Here is a 22,022-nt window from a genome sequence, read left to right as displayed (position 1 = left end):
TTGCCCAGAGAAGTTGTGGATGCCCCATCCTTGGATGTGTTCAAGGCCAGGCTGGATGGGACCTTGAGCAACCTGCTCTAGTGGGAGGTGTCCCTGCCCATGGCAGGGGGGTTTGAACTCGATGATCTTTAAGGTCCCTTCCAACCCAAACCATTCTATCATTCTTTGCTTTTCTGTTTACTGGGTTTAGTGGATCCAATGAGCCTGGTCCTGCATTTTACATGTTTATTTTCCACCCTGTGTAGTTGGTGCAGATTACTCACAATTTGCAAAACATGAAAAGTAGGAAAGGAATTCCCAAAAAGTCACACAGCTTTAAGAATTCAGTCATAAAAAGGTATGGCTTTAATACAATCGCTTCTCAGGGAGCCTGGTATGGGGATATTGTTCTCAGGAGTCCTGATTAATTGAAAAAAGTGTATTTCATCAAGGAAATTACCACTATGAAAAGGCTATAAACTGAATGTCTATCTGCCAGAAAAGACACACAAGCCAAGAGATAATTTGTTTCAAAATATATGTTAGATTATTTAATTATATTCTACTTTTATTTTGTCTATGTATAGTTTTTTTTTTTTTTTTTTTTTTTTTTACTGAAGACTGCTTCATCCCCATTTCAGATGGAAAATTACTGATGACTAGAACATGTCAGAATAGACACAAAGACTTGGGAAAACAGAGAACTGTCAGACTGCTTCACATTTTAGTGGTTAGAGAACAAGGCATTTGTTAGTGTAAAGTTGTTAGTGTCAATCTTACCATAAAGAGAGCAAGGGCACCACCTGCTGTTTTAGAAATGTATTTATTTGGGTCATGAAAGTTACTCTTCAAGTACTGCATTCAAAACCAGTCAGGCCTACTAAACAAGCTGGACTTCTTAAGGAAAGCTTTCTCCTGAAATTTAAGCTTATGCAAGACAATTTTAACAAATTATATGTTTGCCGTTGTCCTTTCACACAACGAACTGTCCTGTAGGAACAATGCTGGCTATAAATGACTGAAGATGGGGTACTTAAAGATTTTTGAAAGCAAGGCAGTGTTTCACACTTCTTTTCTGCTTTAGTATGTGGGCTCGTCCTCACCCAGGGCACCAAAATCTAGCATTCACAACATTTTCAGTAGATCTGATTGGTACTCAATAAGCACCAAAAAGTTCACTCACTGACTTAAGTAGAACCAGCATCTTCAGCATGACAATAGTTTAGCTCAATTTATGAGCTGGAGATTACGGAATAAATAATCACTATTAGATAAGTAAGACATCAAACTACAGTTCAAACAGTTTTAAAAATTTTCAAAGGACCTTGTTTCCAAAATGCTCCTAGTTGAGAAACCACAGGTTAGTACACACCCAGCTGCAGTGAGTAGTCCCTTCCCTAGCAAAAGGGAAAAAAAAAAAAAAGTATTCTTACGCACAGATTTGATTTAAACATACACGCAGGACTTTATAAATTCAACTGTCTGGCAGTTCTGAGACAATTTGAACCAAACAAATTAAATCCCTAGCTGACCAGATAAGCTGTAGAGTGCAATTAAAAAGTCTGAGCAGCAGCTTGGATCCTCTGAGTTAGAGAAGGCTGAATGTCTGCTTAATTCTTCCTAGGAGCCACAAGGAATCACCTATAGTCTTCTCCTCTTCTGCTGAATAACAAGTGGCACTTTGGAAAACTCTGCATCAGGCTGATTAGACATAACCACAGTCTTGTATTTTATAGGCTGGTAAGGGACTTCCGTGAGGACTGGTCATTTACAAATTAAATTAATCACCTGTCAAAACTTCCATCAGAGTTAAAATTGACACTAAAGTCAATTTCTATACAGTCATTTGGCCAGCCAATGTCCTCAAGGATTTCAAGTGAAAGTGAGTTCAAAACTCACTTTCAGCAGCAGCCTCTTCACAAATTTGGGGAAACAACATGAAACATTAACAAATTATTTGCTTTTGCCAAGGAAAAAGATTATCACGATCCATTTCCTCTTGAGACAACCGGAGCCAAGATTCACCTTGCCCACTTACAAGAAAAATTATATGAGACATTTTAAATTTTATCCTGTATAATTCAGTTCTGATTTGTGCATGAAAAATTCAAGGGAATAGTGAAAAATGTGTATAACTTGATTGCTTCCCATGAGCTAAGATGAAGTAAGCAGATTTTTGTAACCTGTTCACATCAAACACATTTCAGTAATAGACACATAACTCATGATTTGTCTATCAGTACCAGTTCTTACAAGGTAACAATAGAGGTGTCGATACAGTGCCCTGTTTTCCCCTTTTGAAGATGCTTTGTACATCTGAAAGATGTGCAAAACAAAAATAATCTAGGATTGCATCAAGCTTGTGCATTTATTGGTGGCTTATTAAAAATTAATTCATTGCTGTAAATGAGTGCTGATAACAAATTAGTAAAAACTTTTTCTTTTCTTCTGTTTTTTTTTTTTTTTACACAAATAGTTTTATTACAAACTTGAATTCTTAAGAAATACACATGTAAGAAATTACACAAAGGCCTTGGCATTTGCAAAAATCTTTTGGTATTTGCATGGTAATAGTCTATAAAACACTTTTGAACACAGATGTGCTCAAACAATGGTATCATTGCATAGAAATTCTGTAGAAAAATTTCTGAGGCCACTTAGAAGAATTTTTTTTGGCACAATATTAACAAAATTAAGGCCTTATACTTTTCAAAATCAAGTCATTCAGTGTGTGAGTAGTGTTTAAAACCCTGAAAAATATTAAATACAGAATAAAGACTATAAGCTCAAAGCAGGATTTGCTATAATAAACACAAATAGCTATTAACCTGGGTTCGGTCTCTGCAACTTCAGCATTGAAATGGCCTATGTAAAATGAACATTTCACATCATATTTTGGCATTTAAAATCTAATTCATGACACTGAAAAGAAGAAAACTTTTGTAAGCTTCTCTTTGAAATGATAAACTCAGAGCTTGATTTGCCTAATGGTCGATATCTATATAAATTACTAAAATATTTATATATATATTTTTCTTGACCATTGCTGGATCATTCTTTATTCCACAGGAAAGTTTGTTCTACTGCATAAAGAAGCTGCATAGTACCAACATCGCAGAAACACTTCCTTGCCTACATGGGAAACCAATTTGGCAATCTCTTCCAGATGTAGTCCCATTAAAACCAACAGCACTAACGACTACAAACAGAAGCAAAGGTTTGCAGGATGGCACTCTATGTTGTGAAAAGATGGTTACATGTTGCTTAACCACAGTCTGTAATCCCAAAACTCTTTTTTTACAATAGTATTGCTTTGTACAGGAACAATAAGTACATACCCAAGAGCCTGGGATTTTGAGACACCTAGATAACGGTAACAACAAACTTATCTGGGGAAGAAAAATGAATCTAAATCTATAATACAAGAATGAGAAAGGGGGGTCAAACAGTATAAGGCAGAACTGCATACCTCCTAGCACCTTTGCATTTTTTCTGGATAAATGCTGACTTTTTATTCTATCAGTGCATTGCATTTATATAAAAAATACATATATTCTGATCAAAAGTGCCATTTGGCATGTCAACATTTGAAGCTTATCTTTGTTGTCTCTTTTCTTCTTCAGCAAGGACAGGGCCAGTAAAGCAGTGTGTGTTAGTTATGCAAGTTCCTAAAAGGCACTTTACTGTTTTCATATTGGACAACAATGAGGTACATATGATATATGTCTAGGCTTCATTGCTGTTAAACGAATAGCACCATATTGTGTGAAATTAGTTGAAATTCAAAAGTCATTATGTTTTTCTCATACAGACTTGACAACGGCTAACGTTTGAGCGCAGATCCCCTGCTTTCAAAGTTGAGGGAGTCGGTTTCCTGTTAAAAATAAAGAAATTAAAAGACCCATTAACAATTGTTTATACAACAGTCAGTTTGCAGGTTTATATTTGACAACACAAACTTTGCACGCAGCCAAGTGCCTCTTTAAGCTATGCTGAATCAAGAAGGTGTCCCTAAGTTCTCCAATGTATATTCACTTTCAAATTTGCTCATAAATTATGACAAGTCTCTTCTCCCAAGACAGGTGATAAGACAAGAGGAAATGGCTTCAAACTGCACTATGGAAGTTCAGATTGGATATTGGGAAAATTTTTTACACTGAAAGGGTTATTAAGCATTGGAATGGGCTGCCCAGGGAAGTGGTTGAGGCACCCTCCCTGGAGGTATTTAACTGACGGGTTGACATAGTGCTTAGTGACATGGTTTAGTGATGGTTTTTATCAGAGTTAGGTTGATGGTTGGACTAGATTATCTTAAAGGTCCCTTCCAACCTAGATAATTCTATGATTCTAAGATGAGTTTTAAACAGAATTCAATTCTGTCATGAGGCTGAACATTTTCTTAACCAGAAGACACTGCCTGTTTAATCAGCAGTTTGAAAACATGCTAGAACTTGGGTAGTAAAAAAAAAAAAATTAGACAAAGAAACTGAAGATATTTGACTGTTCATGATTTTCTGCTACCTTGTAACTTCACAGAAAAATGAAAAGCCAGCAAAGGAAATTATGTGATGTCAGACCGAAATCTTTAGTCTCTAACCTATCCTAAAGGAGTTACTCCTAGCAGGTGGAAATAAAGCTATTTCAAACAAAAGTGTGTTTACATTTAACACTTTTCTTTAAAAAGGATTAAGAGTTTATAGGACACTGCAGAGTATTTGTGAATTATGATAGTAGGACAGGTCCCCTGATCTGGGATTATTTTATTAATTTGAGATAAAGTTTGTAGCCAGAAAAGGCTATGAAGCTGACAGGCCTCTGGGTAGGACTCAGTGAATGCAAACAACTGTAGTGCTGATGACTCTAAATTTTCCTCTGACAAGCTTTCCCCTTTCCTAGGGAGCCAGTGCTTACCCCAGTGTGGGCAAATGGGCTCTTTCAGTAGTAGCTTTTATGGCTGATGACATTATCACAGCCCCAGTGATAATCAGGCCTGGTGCTCAATCTTTCTACCTGCTTAGCTGACAACTATCTCAGACAAACAGTCAAAACTGGCTAAACAATTTGCTTCCTTTTGACTGAGACAGTCTAAGAAGCATTCACAGATCTAGAAAACATGAAGGGATGGAGGGCACCAGATGAAGGAACCCGGACTGCAGTGGAAGAGGATGCTTGCCTGCCCTCCAGAGGAATGTCTGCTAATCAGGTAAACTATGCACACCTAGGAACCGCTCTATATGCTAACGTATTAATAACATTCATATGGAACAAATTAGACTGTGTTGAAGAATATTTATGTGCAGGAGACCAGAACAAAGCCTACTACCACTTAATTCCTGAAATTAGAACCTCAGCGGGACTGAAGAAATGCCTAAGGCCTCTGCCTTCAGCTGCATTTCAATCAGACATACTTCCTCCAACGTTAGGGGAAGGTAAATAATTGTTGAGCTCAGTTAGTTCAACACCTGCACTAATTTCAAGTGGTTCTATTATGTGTTAACATCCACTAGAGAAAATGTTATATTCTAACTTAATTTCAATCAGTCCGTCAGCCTATCCCAGTTACAACTCAGTGAATACAGACAAACATAGTTGCAGTGCAAACATTGTTAGATTATTCTGAAAAGCAAGATACAAGGTATAAACGACACATTGTAAACACTAACGGAAGAGACTTCATTAATTCCACCAATAGCTATAAATTTTTTTTTTCTTTTGTTACAAAAATCATTAACTGCATATACTAACCAGGCTGGGGCACAGCCAATACTTGAATCATGTGTTATATTCAAACAATACTTCTCTTATTCAGTGACAAGGCTTGACCGAGTCTCAAATACTGATAAATAAATGATGAACTTACTTGAACATCTCATTCCTCTCTATAGTGGCAAGCCAGAAGCTGTAAGCATTTGCATAATAATTGCAGGTGCCCCGGCCATGGCATTCAATGAAGGGAGCGCTGCGGAACTCCTCTAGGCAGGAACCAGGAGACGCCAGGGCCTGGCCAGAGCCCTCCGCACCAGCACTGGTGTGCTAGAAAAATACAAAAGCATCAGTCAGAGAGGGACCCTTTACCTCTTCTGCTACAACACCTACTGACTATCTGGCACAAATGTTTCTTCACATGCCTCTCCTTGTCTTCTGTTGCGTCCGTCTGTTGTTTTGTCCCTCAGTTCAAGGAGGAGCAAGAAGGTGGAGCTGAAGGGCTCCAGAGGTGGCACTGGGTTCTCTCGCTTAACGGCAGCACATCACACCAGCAACATCAACTTCAGGGCAGCTGCATGCACAGAAATCTTTTAGGGCTAACTGTAGGACCCAAGCTATCTCTGTGCTAGCAACAGAGGGCCAGCCCACTGGCCCAGAAGTCATACAGACTGGTATGGTTTATATCTGAACAGCTTCACCCTGTTCCTGCCCCACATCACAGTGGCCTCTCTCCCACTGCTAAGCGCTAACAGCTCTGGATCCATGCTGTTTCTCAGATTATGCCCAGACCTTGCTTGGGAGAGATGCTGTTGATACAGGCTGTGAGCACAACAGGAAGGATGCTCACAGCTAACCACTGTGGAGGACTCCAGAGTGGCTCTTCCAGGCCGCTCCTTGGTCCTATTCATTTTACTAGTATATATACAGCTGAAGAAACTGGATAAAAGGTCAAAAATGCCATTTGGAAACTGAAGCCTTATTCATCAAAATATGGGAATAGGACAGGCACTGATATGCTGCCACTCTAGGAAGCTACTGCAACATAGATATAGAAGGAAAATGGAAAATTATGCTTATTTTGTCATTTATTCAGCACTTGGATCCTGTGCTGGTGCTTCAAATGAGAGAGTAAGCTGTGTGCATTTCCCCAAAAGTGAACAAATAATTGTTATTGCATTATTCTCATTTAGTAATTAGCCAGAATCTTTTCAAAGCCACCAGAAAGTGTAGAGGTCTAATGCCCTCCTAAGACCTGAAGTGACACAGACAGACATTAACTTTCCTAGAACAGGAGCGTAGATCACACGCCTGAAACAAATGCTTTCCTCAGTTCAGAGTATGCCCCAGTGCACTCACCATGACAAAGGAGTAACCAATCCAGAGGGAACTCCAGCCTTCAGGACATGGTGGTATTTGAATTGTTTGACTGTGAACGGCTATTACCATAGCAGGAGCTTCACACACAGAGCATCTAGAAAGACCAAGCAATGAATGAGCTACGTGCATTTGAGGATTAATACTTCTTTTTTTTCAGAAGTTACTTTCTTGAAGGAGTGTTACATTAGAAAACATTGACACTTTCAAAAACAAAGGAAAATCAAAAAGTTTCATTCAGAAAAACAACAAATTGGTTCTCTTTTTTTTTTCCTCATTTACTTTGGGACAGCTTAACTATTAACTCCTATTCCTATTAGTCTTCCTATGAGCAAAGAACAAGAGATCTCTTATCTGAATATTCAAATGTATTTGTCTTTTTCTAGTCCCATTTGTACTGTAGTTTCAAAAAAAGTGCTCATGTCATGAACCTGAGAGGCAAACAGCCCAACACTGTAACTCAGCAAGTATCACTTAAAAAGTGGTCTACTGTGATCAGAGACAAGTAAGAGCAATTCATCATCCTAAACACAGCCCAGAGTGACTTCCAGACAGAAAGCCATCTCTCTGGAAAATGTCTTACAAAGGTAATCACTGCTAATTCCTCTCCATGCATTTTCCTTGAAAGTAGCTTTTATTTACATTTGTGCTATTTATCTCCAGTAAGGCATTTCTAGCAAAGTAACTTGAACAATGAACTTGAAAGTAACTCTTCAGAAAGTTATGCAGCATCAGTTCTTTTACTTTAGATAATTTCATTGTGTCTCAGAACTCCTAGGTTACAATTGTGCCTCACAGGAGAATCATAAAAAAATTGGGAGTTGGGCTGGAAATTTTAATATGGGAGCTGGTAATAAGGAATTTGGTAGATAACATCCATTTTTTCTTGTACAATTCCTAAATTGGCTACTGCAGTTAGCTATGATGAGAATGACTCAAAACAGATACTCAGAACTAGACAGTCTGATTCCTATTATCAGAGTGGTGAAAAGAATCAAATGCAAAAGGGATTAAGTTGGATTCTGGATAAAGCACATAAGCAAAGGAATTCAGAATGAAAGCCTTCTATTTTTGACTTGTGAAGACTGCTTTCATACCTACTGCCTTCATCTTTAGTGCAGAAGTAAGACAGTTATTTTAAGAAACACATCAATGAAAGAGTAAGTTAAAAGAAGAATGTAAAGCTGCCTCTATTCTTGGAGCTCTGCTTTGCTTCAAGGAATTTCTGGTATTTCAGTGGAAGGCCTTACATGAAAAGAAGTCCCATGACCCAAGGCAGCAAGTGACACTTCTACACCTTTTCAACTTTTGGACAGGGAAAACTGTTGGTTTAAAAGCCTCAGATAACAAAATAAATTGAAAGAACAGTCTTCTCAGATTCTGTACTGGTTTAAAAAAATGTGTATTACAATTAGCTCACTCTGCTATGGCTAAAAGGAGCAAACCCCATATACATGCACACATATACATAGATGCACACACACACATTTTTATGGTGCAAAAGCTACCATAAGATGTGGCAAAATGTTGGTGGGTTCGTCCTTGAGCAAGAATTTCAAAAGTGATCGTTAAAGGTTATGTTGGGTTCTTGATCAGGGATGGCATAAAAGGAACATGAATTACAGAGGCTGGTCATTTGAATTTTTCCAGAAGTCAAGCACCTTCCATTCACATCCAATGAACAACCAAAAAAGTAAGACCAACAAAACCTATAGTCTCTTTTGAGAATCTTGCCCTCAATCTGCCCACTCATTGTCAAGACATACCAGTTTCTATGGCATTAACCCAAATATAGTGTACAAGAGTAAGAACTGCAGACACAAGATGGATTCTATTATGCAAAATAAATATCAAATGTTTTGCAGAAGATCCAAACAGCTTTTTGAACATAGCAAGATGTCAATACTACAAACCCACTGATTATTTGAATTGTTCTTTTTCTTGGATGGTATATATAGACCCGAGAAAACTATAACAGCAATCTCCACTCCCAGTCCATTTATATGGCAGGAAGAGGGATCAGCTCTGATCCCTCTGATACAGATTAGAAGCAATGATAGGAATCATAATAGTGATTATCATTTAAGTTATAAGTTGGAGATTCCCTTGTCAGATTTTTATCTAACAATAATGGTACGGTTCACCACAGTCTTGCTCACACATCTGCCTTCAGCACTAGGCATATGAGGCCAGGATAGTTTCTGCTAGTGGCCTTAAAATTTAAAATGGACCAGAAGTTCATCATGTTGGACTGCTGCAGAAGAGTTATGTCTGATATAAGTGCTGCAACTTATGCTAGCTGAGAATGTGGAATTATCACAAAATAGACAATTGATTTTGCAACTGTTTCCTTGTTTCCTTTAATTCAGACAATATGGGCTGTATTCAAGCAGTAAGTCCAAAACAATGGAAGAAGCCTGGCAGTGTAGTGTATGATAAATAATGCTACCATTTTCAAAGAAAAAGAAACTGAGCCCGAAAAAGCTTCTAGTTATGTCTATTAAAAAAAAAAAGAATTGTTTTCAACAAGAATTGTAAAAAAAATAATAACTTCTTATTCTTCAAAGTACATCATAGCTTTTGCAAAACATAATTTCAAAGTAAATCTTTTCATTTCATTTGGACTTAAAAGAGACTACTCTATTTGTTTGGGTTTCCCCCAAAATGGGTTTATTTTTGATCAAAGTCTAAACTCAAAAGATGCACACTTTGAAACATTTAATCAAAGGAACTCAAACTTTAAATTTAAAGGCAGGATATAAAAATAGGCAGACTAAAAGCCCTTTTTTTTTTAAAAAAAAAAGTACCATACGCACTTTTCACAGGCTTCTTCATTTTATAAAGAGAGCAGAAGTGAAACCGTACCTGCTGATGAATGGTCTGATACTATCACCAGTGATAGGAGCCATATTCATTGGCATGGGTTCAGGAGTGGACAGCCAGTAGGAATAATCATTTCTTGATGCAAAGTTACATACGTTGTTGATATTGCAGAACAAGAAAGGCATTGTACTAAATTTCCGAAGACAGCTTCCTGCCGTGCCTGAAAAGGTAAGTGAAAGGTTACTTGTTAACCGATTGTTGTTAAATCATTGCCAACTGCCAAACAAATATTTCCAGGAGCAGCTGAAAAGCAAACGACCTGGTTCGCTCAGAGGAATTGACTCCTCTAAGTTCCATAAAGAAGGAGCAGGGCAATGCAAGGAGTAGCCTAGTCTTGCCTGTAATACTAATGAATAACTTAGGTGGGAACAGACCTCTAGAGGTCATCTATCCTAATCCCCTGCCAGTTAGACAGAATTGCCTAGGTTGGAAGGGACTTCTAAGAAAATCGAGTGCAAGCATCACCCTAACACTGCCAAAACCACCACTAAACCACGTCCCTAAGCACCATATTGCTTGAGTCCACAGCCAGTTGAGTTCTGAGTATCTCCAAAGACAGAGATTCAACAATCTCACTGGGGTCCTGTTCCAGTGTTTGAGCATCAGCATGGTAAAAAAAGCTTTACTTTATGTTTCACTGGAATATATCTCATACTGGTGTCCACTGCTTCTTCTGTCACTGAGCCCCTCTGACAAAAGTTTGGCTCCATTTTTTCTACCGTCCCTTTAAACAGCTGTAGACAGCAATAAAGGTTTCCCCCTAAATTTCTGCTAAGGCTGAGCAAACCCAGTTCCACCAGACTGTCCAGACCCCGCTAGCCATCTTAGTAGCTAGCTGTTGTATTCACTGTATGTCAATGCTTTCCTTGTTCTGGGAGACCGACGTCTGGGCACAATACACCAAATATAGTCTCACAATTGCCAAACAGAGGGGAAGAATCGCTTCCCTCCATCTGCTGGGTGCTCTTTTGCCAACAGAGCCCAGTAGGCTGGGCATAGGGAATGGGGCAGTTGTTGCAAGGGCACACTCATAACTCATGTTCAGTGTTGCTCACCAGGACTCCCAGGTGCTTCTCTGCAAAGCAGCTTTCTAGCAGTCTGTACTGCTGCTACCGGAAATCACAGTCAGTGTTCAGCCTGTTCTGCTGCACAAGGTTATTTCATTGCAGGTGTACCCCTTTGCATTTGCCTTGACTGAACTTCCTGAGATTTCTCTCAGCCCTTTTCTCCAGCTTGGCCAGGTCCCTCTGAATGGCAGCTGTATTCACTAGGGAATCAACCGTTCCTCCCAGTCTGGCATTACCCACAAACTTGCTGAGAGAGCACTCTATTGCATCACCCAAGCCATTAATAAATTCATTAAACAGCATTGGCTCCATACTAATTCATGAAATACTAATTCACTAATCAGCAGCCACCACTCAGACTCTGTACATCTGATCACATCCCTCTGAGCCTGATGGACCCATCAATTTTCCACTCACCTTATCATCTACTTAGTCAGCCCATATCTCACTAATTTGACTACTTTGTCAAAGGCTTCGATAAAGACTCTCTTAAATAAACTGACACTGTTTCCACTATACACCAAACCATTCTTTGTACCAACCCAGAAGGCATAATAAAGCATCAGCGAGCCAAGAATAATTACGCTGGTTTGTTCAATACAGTTCTACAAATAAAAGAAACACTTGTAACCAATTCCAACTGAATTCTAACCTGGTCTCTACTTACCCAGATCTTGGCCATGTGCTCTTTCATTGCCTTGTACATAAAGCAAGGAGTAGCCATGGTAAATCAGCCTTGTTCCAAATGGACATGATGGTTCTTCAATGGTTTGACTGTGTCTAGTAACCAGGAAGCCATGAGCAACAGATGGTGCACCTGGTGGGCCCATAGCCCCAGGCAAGCCTTCAGGACCAGGTGGACCAGGGAATCCTCTGGGCCCTACAATAAAGAGAGTCTCCTTTTATATCTACAGACAGCAGTACTCTGCCTACATAACTAAAGAAGTGAAATTAGATACATTCACACCTAATCTCCCATGTTATTTTTCTATGAAGGAATCAAGTCTTTGAAGAACTCATGGGCTTACCTGGGGGACCATAAGGACCAACTTCTCCTTTTTGCCCAGGTTTACCATCAAACCCTGGACTACCAGGTGGTCCAGGTACACCTGAAGGTCCTGTCACCCCTGTTGAAAAACAAGGAATAGTTATAACTGGATATTACTCAATATTACTCAATATATACTCTATATATTTCAATATCTAGAGCACATACAAGGGTTACTGCAGGTGAAGTGATTATAGTAGAGAAGAACAAAGTAAGCAGAGCATGTGCTTCTAAAATAAGTAGTATTTGCCTAGAATATGAAAAGGAAGGGCAGCAATCTCTTTTGTCTCTGCTTATCATATGACTCAATCAAAAATAGACCATAAAAAGTAGGCCCATGAACAGAGGGAAAATCAGTGTTATCTTAGCTTCTTTCCAAACAGGTTTTCAGACATATATTATGTCCTCCCTTTAACAATTTCTAGGGATGCTTTGTCAGTAACTCTTGACTTTGGGAAAAAGAAGTTAACACCATCACCACCATACCAACATTTCTGTGGCACATTTAAATAGTCATAGCTGTCCTTTGCCTGATCACTCAAAAAGTAATATTGTGCTCATGTAATGAATTGACTACTAGAGAACAGCAACAGAACCTATACAAGCAAACCCACACAATGTTCAATCATTGAAATTATTTCATGGGTATTTCCTAAGGGACGGCAGTTGCAGAATTGTAACTCCACCTTCAAGAGCAAACTTCCTTATCTATTCTACTAAATACAAAGAAGATAGTAATTATAATCCACTGCAATTCCCCATCATCTTCTTATAAAGCAATCAGGAACTAAGCTTTCCCTTAGAATCTTAATAGCTTAAGAACATCTCTGAGCTTCCACTCTCCATGTCCTGTCATTTTAAAGGACAGCATTTCATTTGTTTTACTCTTTGCTCCATTCTCTTGCTCCCTAACGTGTTTAATTTTTGCAGATTACCTTTTCTTTATAAAAATGGCAATGTCTGGACTAAAACACAAAATCTAGGACTGTGGAACAAGCTTCCTTAGAAAGCACTTTCAACTCCAAGATCAAGGTGTTTTTCCTCATGCTTATCTTCTCCCAGAGACACACAAACACTAAAGATAGACTATATCTTAACAAATACATTCTGGGGACAGGATGAGCAGTGTGTTAGAAGTCATTCTGGTTACTGCTGATTTCAGATACTGATACGGCAACTGCAGAGTGAGAGCCTATAAAAAAATCACTAGAAAAGCATCTGTTTCTGGGACGTCTTTGGATGAGCTTCAAAAAGGACTCTCTTCCTCACCACTGACACAAATTAAGTGGCTTATAAAAAGCTGGATAATATTATAACAAAAATCTTCAAGCGTCTAGCCTACCATTGATCTATTTTTACATTACTTAAAATGTATTTCTTCTGGCAAGTTAGAAACTCTCACCTTGCTGTCCTTTGGGACCTGGAAGTCCTGGGAATCCTTTGAGACCAACTGGTCCTACAGGACCAGGTAAGCCAGGATCTCCTTTAACAAGTTGAAAAGCACCTGGTGGGCCTGGTGGGCCTTGTAAACCTGTGAAAGTTAACAGAGGAAACCAGCAGGTATTTAGTATCGCCCAATAAAAAAAAAAAGTTAGAAAACAATGTTACCTTTTATTGCCATTTTAGTTAGAGAAGAGACAGAACTTGTAGCTACAAGATATTGATGAATTGAGAGCAGCCCTGCAAAGAAGGACTTACATATACAGGTAGATGAAAAATTGAACATAAGTCAGCAACATGTGCTCACAGCCCAGAAAGCCGATCATATCCTGGGATACATGAAAAGAAAAGTTGCCAGCTGGTGGAGGGAGGTGATTCTGCCCCCCTACTCTGCTCTCATGAGACCCCACATGGAGTACTGCGTTCTGAGCCCCAGCACAAGGAACACATGAACTTATTAGAGCAGGTCTAGAGGAGAGCCATAACATAATCAGAGGGCTGGAACACCTCTCCTATGAGGAAAGGCTCAGGGAGTTGGAGGTGTTCAGCCTAGAGAAGAGAAGGCTCTGGGGAGACCTTACTGTGGCATTTCAACAAATAAAGGAGGCTTAAAAGAAAGATGGAGGGAGACTTTTTACCAGGATCTGGAGTGACAGGAAAAGGGGCAACAATTTTAAACTGAAACTTAAGGAAGAAATTTTTTTACGAGGGTGGTGAGACACTGGAACATGTTGCCCAGAGAAGTTGTGGATACCCCATCATTGGAAATGTTCATGGCAGAGGGGTTAGACTAGATGATCTCTAAAGGGCCCTTCCAACCCAAACCATTCCCTCATTCTATGTTTTTAGGATATCATTTAAAGATTCTAATAATGACAAAGTCTCAGTATTGAATTTTCAGAGCAGGAGATAAATATGTTCACTTTCTTCCCAATACTTTAATCTAACCATTCAGATGCTGATACCATGATATCTGGTTTCATATTCTACCTTTTTACACTAAATAAAAGGGCAAGGGAGATATTCATTACCCATTGATTAGTCACAAATAACCGTTCTAACAACAACATCCAGGAAAAAAAGCAAGTCTTTATATTATACCTTTAGATCCAGGAAGACCTTGGTCACCTCGCTCACCCTTAAGGCCTGGGAAGCCAGGAGATCCTTTTGGACCTGAAGTCAAAGGAAATATTTACATGGAAACTCAATAATTTCTGGATTTGGACAGATATGTGCAGAATAATCATGTATGACCTCAGGATCATGTAAAGGCCCTGACTTTATTCACATAAGTACTTTTTAACTGTTTGCAAGAACAGTTACAAATAATAGCACCAAGTCACCAAACAAATAATGACCAAAAGCAAATTTATCTTACTTTCATTAATAGAATATTTCTCTAAATTGTAAATATTTTTTCTATTATTAACTGCATTTTTATACACACAGTGTTTTCATGTATATGATAGGGACAGTAGCAGCAATATATAGTCAACAATGGGAGAAATACTGAGCCTATATTATCTCAAATACAGCTATAGCATTTGCCCCTCCTATTCTCAAGAAAACCTTGAAGACTCCTGACCGGTAGTGTCTAAACAACTGATTTTACATCCACCTTTTCCAGCAAATGCACTCTTAAAATTGGCAAAGCAAGATAACAGGCAAAAGGCAAAAAACCTTGAGAAAAATCTTGATCTTCTTATATGCTTTTTGATGCAACTTTCAATGTCCTGTTTCAATAATTTGTAATGTAAAGTCAACATTCTTTGAGCATCTTTTTGAGAGAGGAAGGATATGAAAGAAACATCATTGCATACTTTTTAGGAATGTGGTAAGTTTTCTTCTCACCTGGAACACCTGGAACTCCTGGAGGTCCCAGATCACCCTTTTGACCAATATCTCCTGGTAAACCAGGACCACCCTGTATAAAAGAAAATGTGAAGTATAGTTATCCTACGTTATTATGATATGTCTCTCAAATAGGCTGTCTATTTTTGGAAATCTGTGAAAAAAAATTTAATATGAGAGAAAAGCCATTAAGTTTAAGGAATGGTTATTCTCTACCATGATTAGACGAGAAGCTTCTCTTACAGGAACAAGCGTGACACCTTCTTCTTACTAATTTTTGCCTTACAAAGATAGTAGATCAGAATAAGGTCTCACTAACAGTATATCCGATAAGAAATTTCTCAACCACAGACCACATTGTTAGGAAAAACATCAGCAAGCAGAAATCTCAGCAAATACTAATTTCAGTGCAGCCTCAGCTGGCAGTTGCTAGTTAGATAATTAAACGGGGTATTTCTAGACCACAGTGGACTTGAAAACTTCTACATTCACATGCGGAATAAAAATAAATGTGCTCAACAGTTTATAATCCTCTGAAGATTTTTACTTTTCAACAGGGCTAACATACTCAAGGACTTGAACACGTCAAACACAATGTGAACTCTTCCTTCTGCCTTCACTATTATAAACTGCTCCCCTGAAATTAATGGTAACAAGCTCATTATAGCCTCACTTCAAGGAAAACCAAGCCCATATTTCAAAAGACACTGTAAGCAGTCATTTAAGTGACTGACAATTTCCTTCTGTTGCAGATCATCTGCAAAAAGCTTGTAAGTATAGTTTAGAGCTTCTCCCTGGCTGAAGCAGTATGGCAGTGATAGTCCCTTATATAATACAATGTGGAACACAGGTGGAGGAAAGAAACAAAATCCCTTTGCTGAATACCTTACTGATCAGAGGTTGGAGATGTGAACTGAATACCCAGTGAAAAATAATACCACTGGGAGGATTCACCTCATCAGATATGGAGAGCAATAGGATAGACACACACAGGAGTGATTTTTCATTTGTTTTAAGTTAGATGCTTATATTGAGGTGAGAAGAACGGCTTCCTACAAATGTCTAGTTCTTTCCACTGACTATAAAGGGAGAAGGGATGACGAGCTCAAAAATACACGTCAACAATGAGACTTTGAAAGGTAAACAAAAGAAATGCTACCCTCAGAGGTATTAATGAAGTAAGGTTCCCTGGTTTCCTTCAGTCCCATAGTCAGAGTATGCAGGATTGTTTAAAGAAACAGCCCTCTCTTTGTATCATAACATATGAACTTCAGTAGCATAAAACAGAAGGGCTAACATTCATTCAGAAGACAGTGATGGATCAGACAATCTCATTAAAAGAGCCTTTTTTAATATCTTTTTTTAGGTTAAAAAACGGAATTATTTATAAAAGGAGTTTACTGGAAGCTTTCCATCAAAATACTTTTTCCACAACAGCATGCAGTTTCTTAAATGTTTTTTTCCCCCATAGCTTGGCAAACAACATTTTGTTTTGGATCCGTTCCAAACAAAACAAAACTATTTCAGTTCTTGAAAATGATGAAAATGTTTCTGTTCTCATTTCAGCGTTAAAATGCACAGTAAACCCCATGGGATTTCTATTTCACAGCCTGATCTCCACATTAACTTTTTTTTGGATAGGATTTTTGGGCAGGCTGTCACCCATGCTGTAACAAAATCTCCTTTCTGATATAAGCTACCATGTACCTGGGGACTTCTATGAGCCACTGAGTTGTAATCAAGGCAGTAGCCTGTCACATTGGGGAGGACAAAGACATTAGAAACACATCTTGGTAGGTATCACCAGGGGAAGTTTAGTGTTGAAATAACTCTCACTGGAGCATTTCGCGATGAGTTAACAATCCAACACCATGCATTGTGGCTCAAAGATAGTAAAATATTTTCTGGTGACTGAAGGCATGGAATCAAAATCCTTTGGCATTTCCCAGTCCTGATAAACAAACAATCTTGGACTGGAATATCAACCTGTGAAAAGCTTTAGAATTTCCTGGGATATAGAAATTTAGGTCTCTGCAGAAGTTCTTCAAATTCTTAAAATAGGGAAAATATATGGGAATGTTATTTTGAAATTTACTACCTTCAAAGCTGCTATGGTGTGGTTTCAAAGATAAAAAGGCATATAAGATCTAGTGTCACAACACTGAAGCAAATCCTTAATGTTTCTGTGTAGTGACCCCTGGATGCAGAAAAGGATGAAGCACATGTTTGCATTATCAAGAATAACGTAGACGTTTTAAGTCCACTATCATTATCCTGCTTTTCATGTCAGGGCCTTATTCCCGAGTCTTCTTACCTTTTGTACACTAGGAATTGTTGAGTCATATCTACCTACTTTCTTATCCATTCTTCCATAAATTTTATTTTATATTATTATTATTGTTATTTTCTTAGGAGGAAAGAGGAAATGGAAAGTTAAAATATAGAGCACATTTTCAGTGTGGAAAACGGCAGCAGGCACTGAGAGAAAGAGGATAGAAGACCAACTACTTTGGGTGACTGTCCTATTCTACCTCATTCTCCCTAATACACAGAAAAGGGACTGTTTTAGATCAGGGAAAATGAATAATATATGACAACAACGAATTAATAGAATTGCCTGTTTGTATTTCTAAATCAGCAGCTATATTTCATCACTGACAGTACTGAAAGTGCACTTTATTTGAAAGGTTTCATAACAAAACCAAACAGTTCAGGTATTTTCAGAAGGCAATTTATTGTTAAATATGCAACCTTTAAAATTAACTACTAATGCATTTGCAGGATTTATGGATGTGCTGCAGCCATCCTGTACTGTTAATACACTGTAAATTATATTCTGGGTGTTGTATGTTACCACTCACTATCTATAAATTTCTAATAAGTTCATTAGCTCAGTGGGGCTTATTGGTAGGCAGCCTTTAAAAGGAGAGAACTGAAATGTTTTCAAACTGACTTTACATCATCAGCAGTGAGTCCAAAGTGCACTTTGAGCATAAAGTATCATTATTTTGAACACGAAATACCTATGATTAATATATCCATTAATTAGAAGAACCAGCTTTCAGCAATCTGGAATGTACTGAAGGTAACTTACTGGCAGTCCCTGGAATCCCGGATCACCTTTGACTCCCGGAAGCCCAGGAGTCCCAGGCCAGCCATTGCTCCCCTGCTCTCCTTTAGCCCCTTTCAGACCCGGGGGTCCTGGTGGCCCCATTGGACCTGGTAAACCTACAAACCAGAAGGGAGTATTTAGTGGCAACACTTGTTCAGAGCAGCACCTGATGGAGGATGAGCTGGCTAAGTCTACAGACAGGCAGGACCAAAGTAATTGTCATAATAGCATTTCAAGAAAATAAGTAGGAGAATCTGTTGCAGGGAAGTCCATATGACTCACCATCTGACTGAACATCTATCATTTATCAGCCTGTGGCTAACGGAAAACAGTGGAGATTTTTCTATACATGCAGAACAAACAGATGGTATGTTCTCAGATATGAACATGCTAGAGACAAATTGCAGCTCTGCTCTACTCTCCTCCTTAACCTCCAGCACAGAGCCACTGCCGAGGTAAGGCCATGCTGGGCCATTTTTAAACACATGAACATTCCACAACATAGGAACATACAGCCATGGCTGCCTTGAAACCGTAAATAAAGTCCAGAGGGAAACATGGAAATGGGAGGCAAACTTCTCAACGTCAGAAAGACTTCTGGACAATGCCAACTGCCTGAGGACATAAAATTAGCCTGTTCTGGGACATAATTGCAAACTGCCTACGAAGGGGAGCTTTTCTCTGATCTGTGAGAAGAGGAAAAATGAGGATATGCAACATTGATTATATTATTAATTAATTAGGTGAACTTTGATTAACAACATTACATTAATACTAAAGTTAAAGCATTACCTGGGAGGCCAGGTTGGCCTTGGGGTCCTCTGTCTCCTTTAGGGCCCTCAATTGCACTTCCTGGTAGTCCAGGAAGACCTTGGTTACCCTTAGGGCCTGGTGGACCAGCGTATCCTGGCTCTCCTTTTAGACCTGGGATCCCGGGACTTCCTGGGGATCCTGGAAATCCCACATCACCTTTTGCACCTAAGATTTGAAACAGCCCCCAAAACACGATTAGAGAAAGGATCACAACTACTGAAACCTTCTGCCTTATTACCCACTCATTGCCTTTATACCTCTGTACAAAAATGCAAAAGCTTTAGGAAAACTGTATTATTCTTCACATTATGACATAAAAATATGAGGAAAATAGTAGTTTGACTGACATATCTTTTCTTAGCTAAACTGATCACTAGGCTATTTTAGTCTACTCTAAAAATAGACGAACATTCAAGCACCTCTCTATCAGTTCTTCCACAAGGAATATAAAGGCCCCAACCTCTTACTCCATTACAATTATTATTGTCATAGCTGAGTAATGGATGTTTTGCTTGACTAAGAATAAAAGCACTTACTCCAGGAGAAAAAGATAATTTATTTTTTACTAAGACACTTAGTACTTACTTTCAGATTTGTACAAATAGTTAACATTTGCAATTCAGTAGAATTTTAGATCATGATTGAGCAAAACCACTATAGATTAGCTGGTGTAAGTATAATAATAAAAGAGATAAAATGTATAAAGAACACTATCCCTGGCTCTTTGCATGAACAGAATAGGGTCTTTAAATCCTGGACGTGGGGGTCTTTTTGGAACTTCAATACACTTGGAACACAAATAATGTCAGTTGGATATCAATGTACTCTAAAACCAGATATTTTCAGATGCGGTTTGCTGGCAAAATAAAAGAGATGGGTAAGATGAGAAAAGTGTTCTCATATCTAGCATTCTACATGCCTTACTGACCTATGATTACAAAATTTGCTTATTAAAATAAGTTCTCTCACATTAGGGCTTTCTCAGCAATTTATGACTGTTAATTAATCTGAGATGGTAAATAAAAGATATTCTAAAATTCTGGTTTATCACTTTTGATTGTCCACACAAGTTTCCTGTATTTATAGAATGAATGAGTGAAGTAGAGCATTGATATTTCAAGCTACGTAAGTACTTCAAAATCTGCAATGCTATGTTAATTTCATAGATGGACTAGTTGAATCTCTTTCATTTTCTGGATGCTTCAAATTCAAAATTCTTTAATTATACACAACTTACTTTATCAGCAGCAGTTTGATAATTCTTCACTATTGTATCTATAGCAGTCTAGCATCTAGGACATACTTACTTCATGAAATGGAGCATGGTGCATTAGACAACTTGAACAAGCACTGCCTCGAGCCAATCAAGCTGTTCAACACAGCACAGCATGGTGACACACTTTGCAAAAAGTGATCTTGAAGTTGTGATAGCTACGTGCCTGCACCCAAGCTAATAAGTCCCGAGTCCAGGTAATAACAATTTTCAGTAAGATCTCATCAGGTCTCTGCTATCTTTTCCATCTCTGCACCATGCTCCTGTGCACAGCTTAGACATGCTCTACTGAGCTATACAGAATAATGATTCTAGCAATGAATAAAGTTGCATCTGGGCTGCACAACAGAGTCACGTAAAAAAAAAATTTCTGTGGTACTCTGGCCACAAAACTACTATCTTTAGCTGTTCGGTGCGCAGACCTCACTAGTCTTTGATTCTTGCAAAATTAGTAGGAAAACAGAAATACTTGGAGTCAAAAGCACAGCACACAAATACGGGAGTTATTTATATTACCTCATCACAGCACAGCTTGCAGTAAATTCCACACTATGAATAATTACCTATTTTAGGGCATATCTAACTCATATCCAAGATGCTGCCACTGTAACAGAAATTAGCATTTGAGCCTCTCAGAGTTTCTGCCTGCTCTGAAAAGGTATAGCATGTAAAAGAATGAAGTAGAAAGTATGTCTGAATTACAGTATTACTTTTATAGTATGTTGGGAGGGAGGTTTGCTGCTTGTGTAAAAAAGTGTTTTACCTTTATCTCCCTTTGCACCGGGAAATCCTGGAAGTCCTCTACCTGGAATACCTGCAAAATAGAGGCAGCAAACAATCAAAAGATGGGCCAGTACTTAAATTTAACCTGTAACGAACAAAACTCTACTAAGCAACTATAAAATCTAAATAAATGGTTTATGCAAAAGTTCTTCAGGGCAGAGACTGTCTTTGTTATGTATTGGTATTCCATCTAGCACAATGGGCCCTGTATGACTGAAAACCCTGCCCTAAGAAAAGGCAAGTCTGCTCCATTATTTCACAGCTAAGTTGCAGATCAAAATTAATTCTGAAACATGACAATTCTTTAAACTTTTGCCAGCTTTTGTGAAAGACATTCTTTCAAGATTACACTGATTAAACACAGTTGCTCATCTAGATGATCAGCTTTACAATGATGGATGATAGTAGTTTGCAAGACATCTTAGTAACTTTTATTTTCTAAGGTGCCATCCAAAGTACCTCAAGCCCAGCACACCCCTCTACCTTGTGTAGCCTGTCTCTGTGCATTTTTGTACCCCATAAACTTAACATGACAATCACAGTACCTTGTTCGCCTTTTGCACCAGCTGCACCTGGAATCCCATCATAACCTGGTTCACCTTTCTGTCCAATGGAACCAGCAGGACCCGGAGCACCAGGTTCACCTGAAAAATCATCATGATTTTTATTTCACCTATAAATCATCAGACATTT

The 22,022-nt window shown here is 38.5% G+C and overlaps 1 protein-coding gene across 1 annotated transcript in view; it reads right to left on the bottom strand.

Annotated features, from left to right (window-relative positions):
- Positions 1–322: 322 nt before the first annotated feature.
- COL4A1 (collagen, type IV, alpha 1) overlaps positions 323–22,022 on the bottom strand; it is a 76,268-nt gene continuing 54,568 nt past the window's right edge. Inside the window, exons 40-52 of the mRNA XM_014944086.1 lie at positions 21,875–21,973; positions 21,310–21,360; positions 19,253–19,438; positions 18,443–18,576; positions 15,349–15,421; positions 14,599–14,670; positions 13,460–13,588; positions 12,038–12,136; positions 11,677–11,889; positions 9,925–10,102; positions 7,042–7,156; positions 5,840–6,012; positions 323–3,853 (exon numbers count right to left, since the gene is read on the bottom strand). Of these exons, the coding sequence (XP_014799572.1) occupies positions 3,772–3,853; positions 5,840–6,012; positions 7,042–7,156; positions 9,925–10,102; positions 11,677–11,889; positions 12,038–12,136; positions 13,460–13,588; positions 14,599–14,670; positions 15,349–15,421; positions 18,443–18,576; positions 19,253–19,438; positions 21,310–21,360; positions 21,875–21,973 (1,604 nt within the window). The 3' untranslated portion in view covers positions 323–3,771. The remainder of the gene's footprint in view (positions 3,854–5,839; positions 6,013–7,041; positions 7,157–9,924; positions 10,103–11,676; positions 11,890–12,037; positions 12,137–13,459; positions 13,589–14,598; positions 14,671–15,348; positions 15,422–18,442; positions 18,577–19,252; positions 19,439–21,309; positions 21,361–21,874; positions 21,974–22,022) is intronic.

The sequence above is a fragment of the Calidris pugnax genome, unplaced genomic scaffold (genome assembly GCF_001431845.1).
Source record: "Calidris pugnax isolate Ruff unplaced genomic scaffold, ASM143184v1 scaffold69, whole genome shotgun sequence".
NCBI lineage: Eukaryota > Metazoa > Chordata > Aves > Charadriiformes > Scolopacidae > Calidris > Calidris pugnax.
This window is presented reverse-complemented; position numbering and strand designations above follow the sequence as displayed.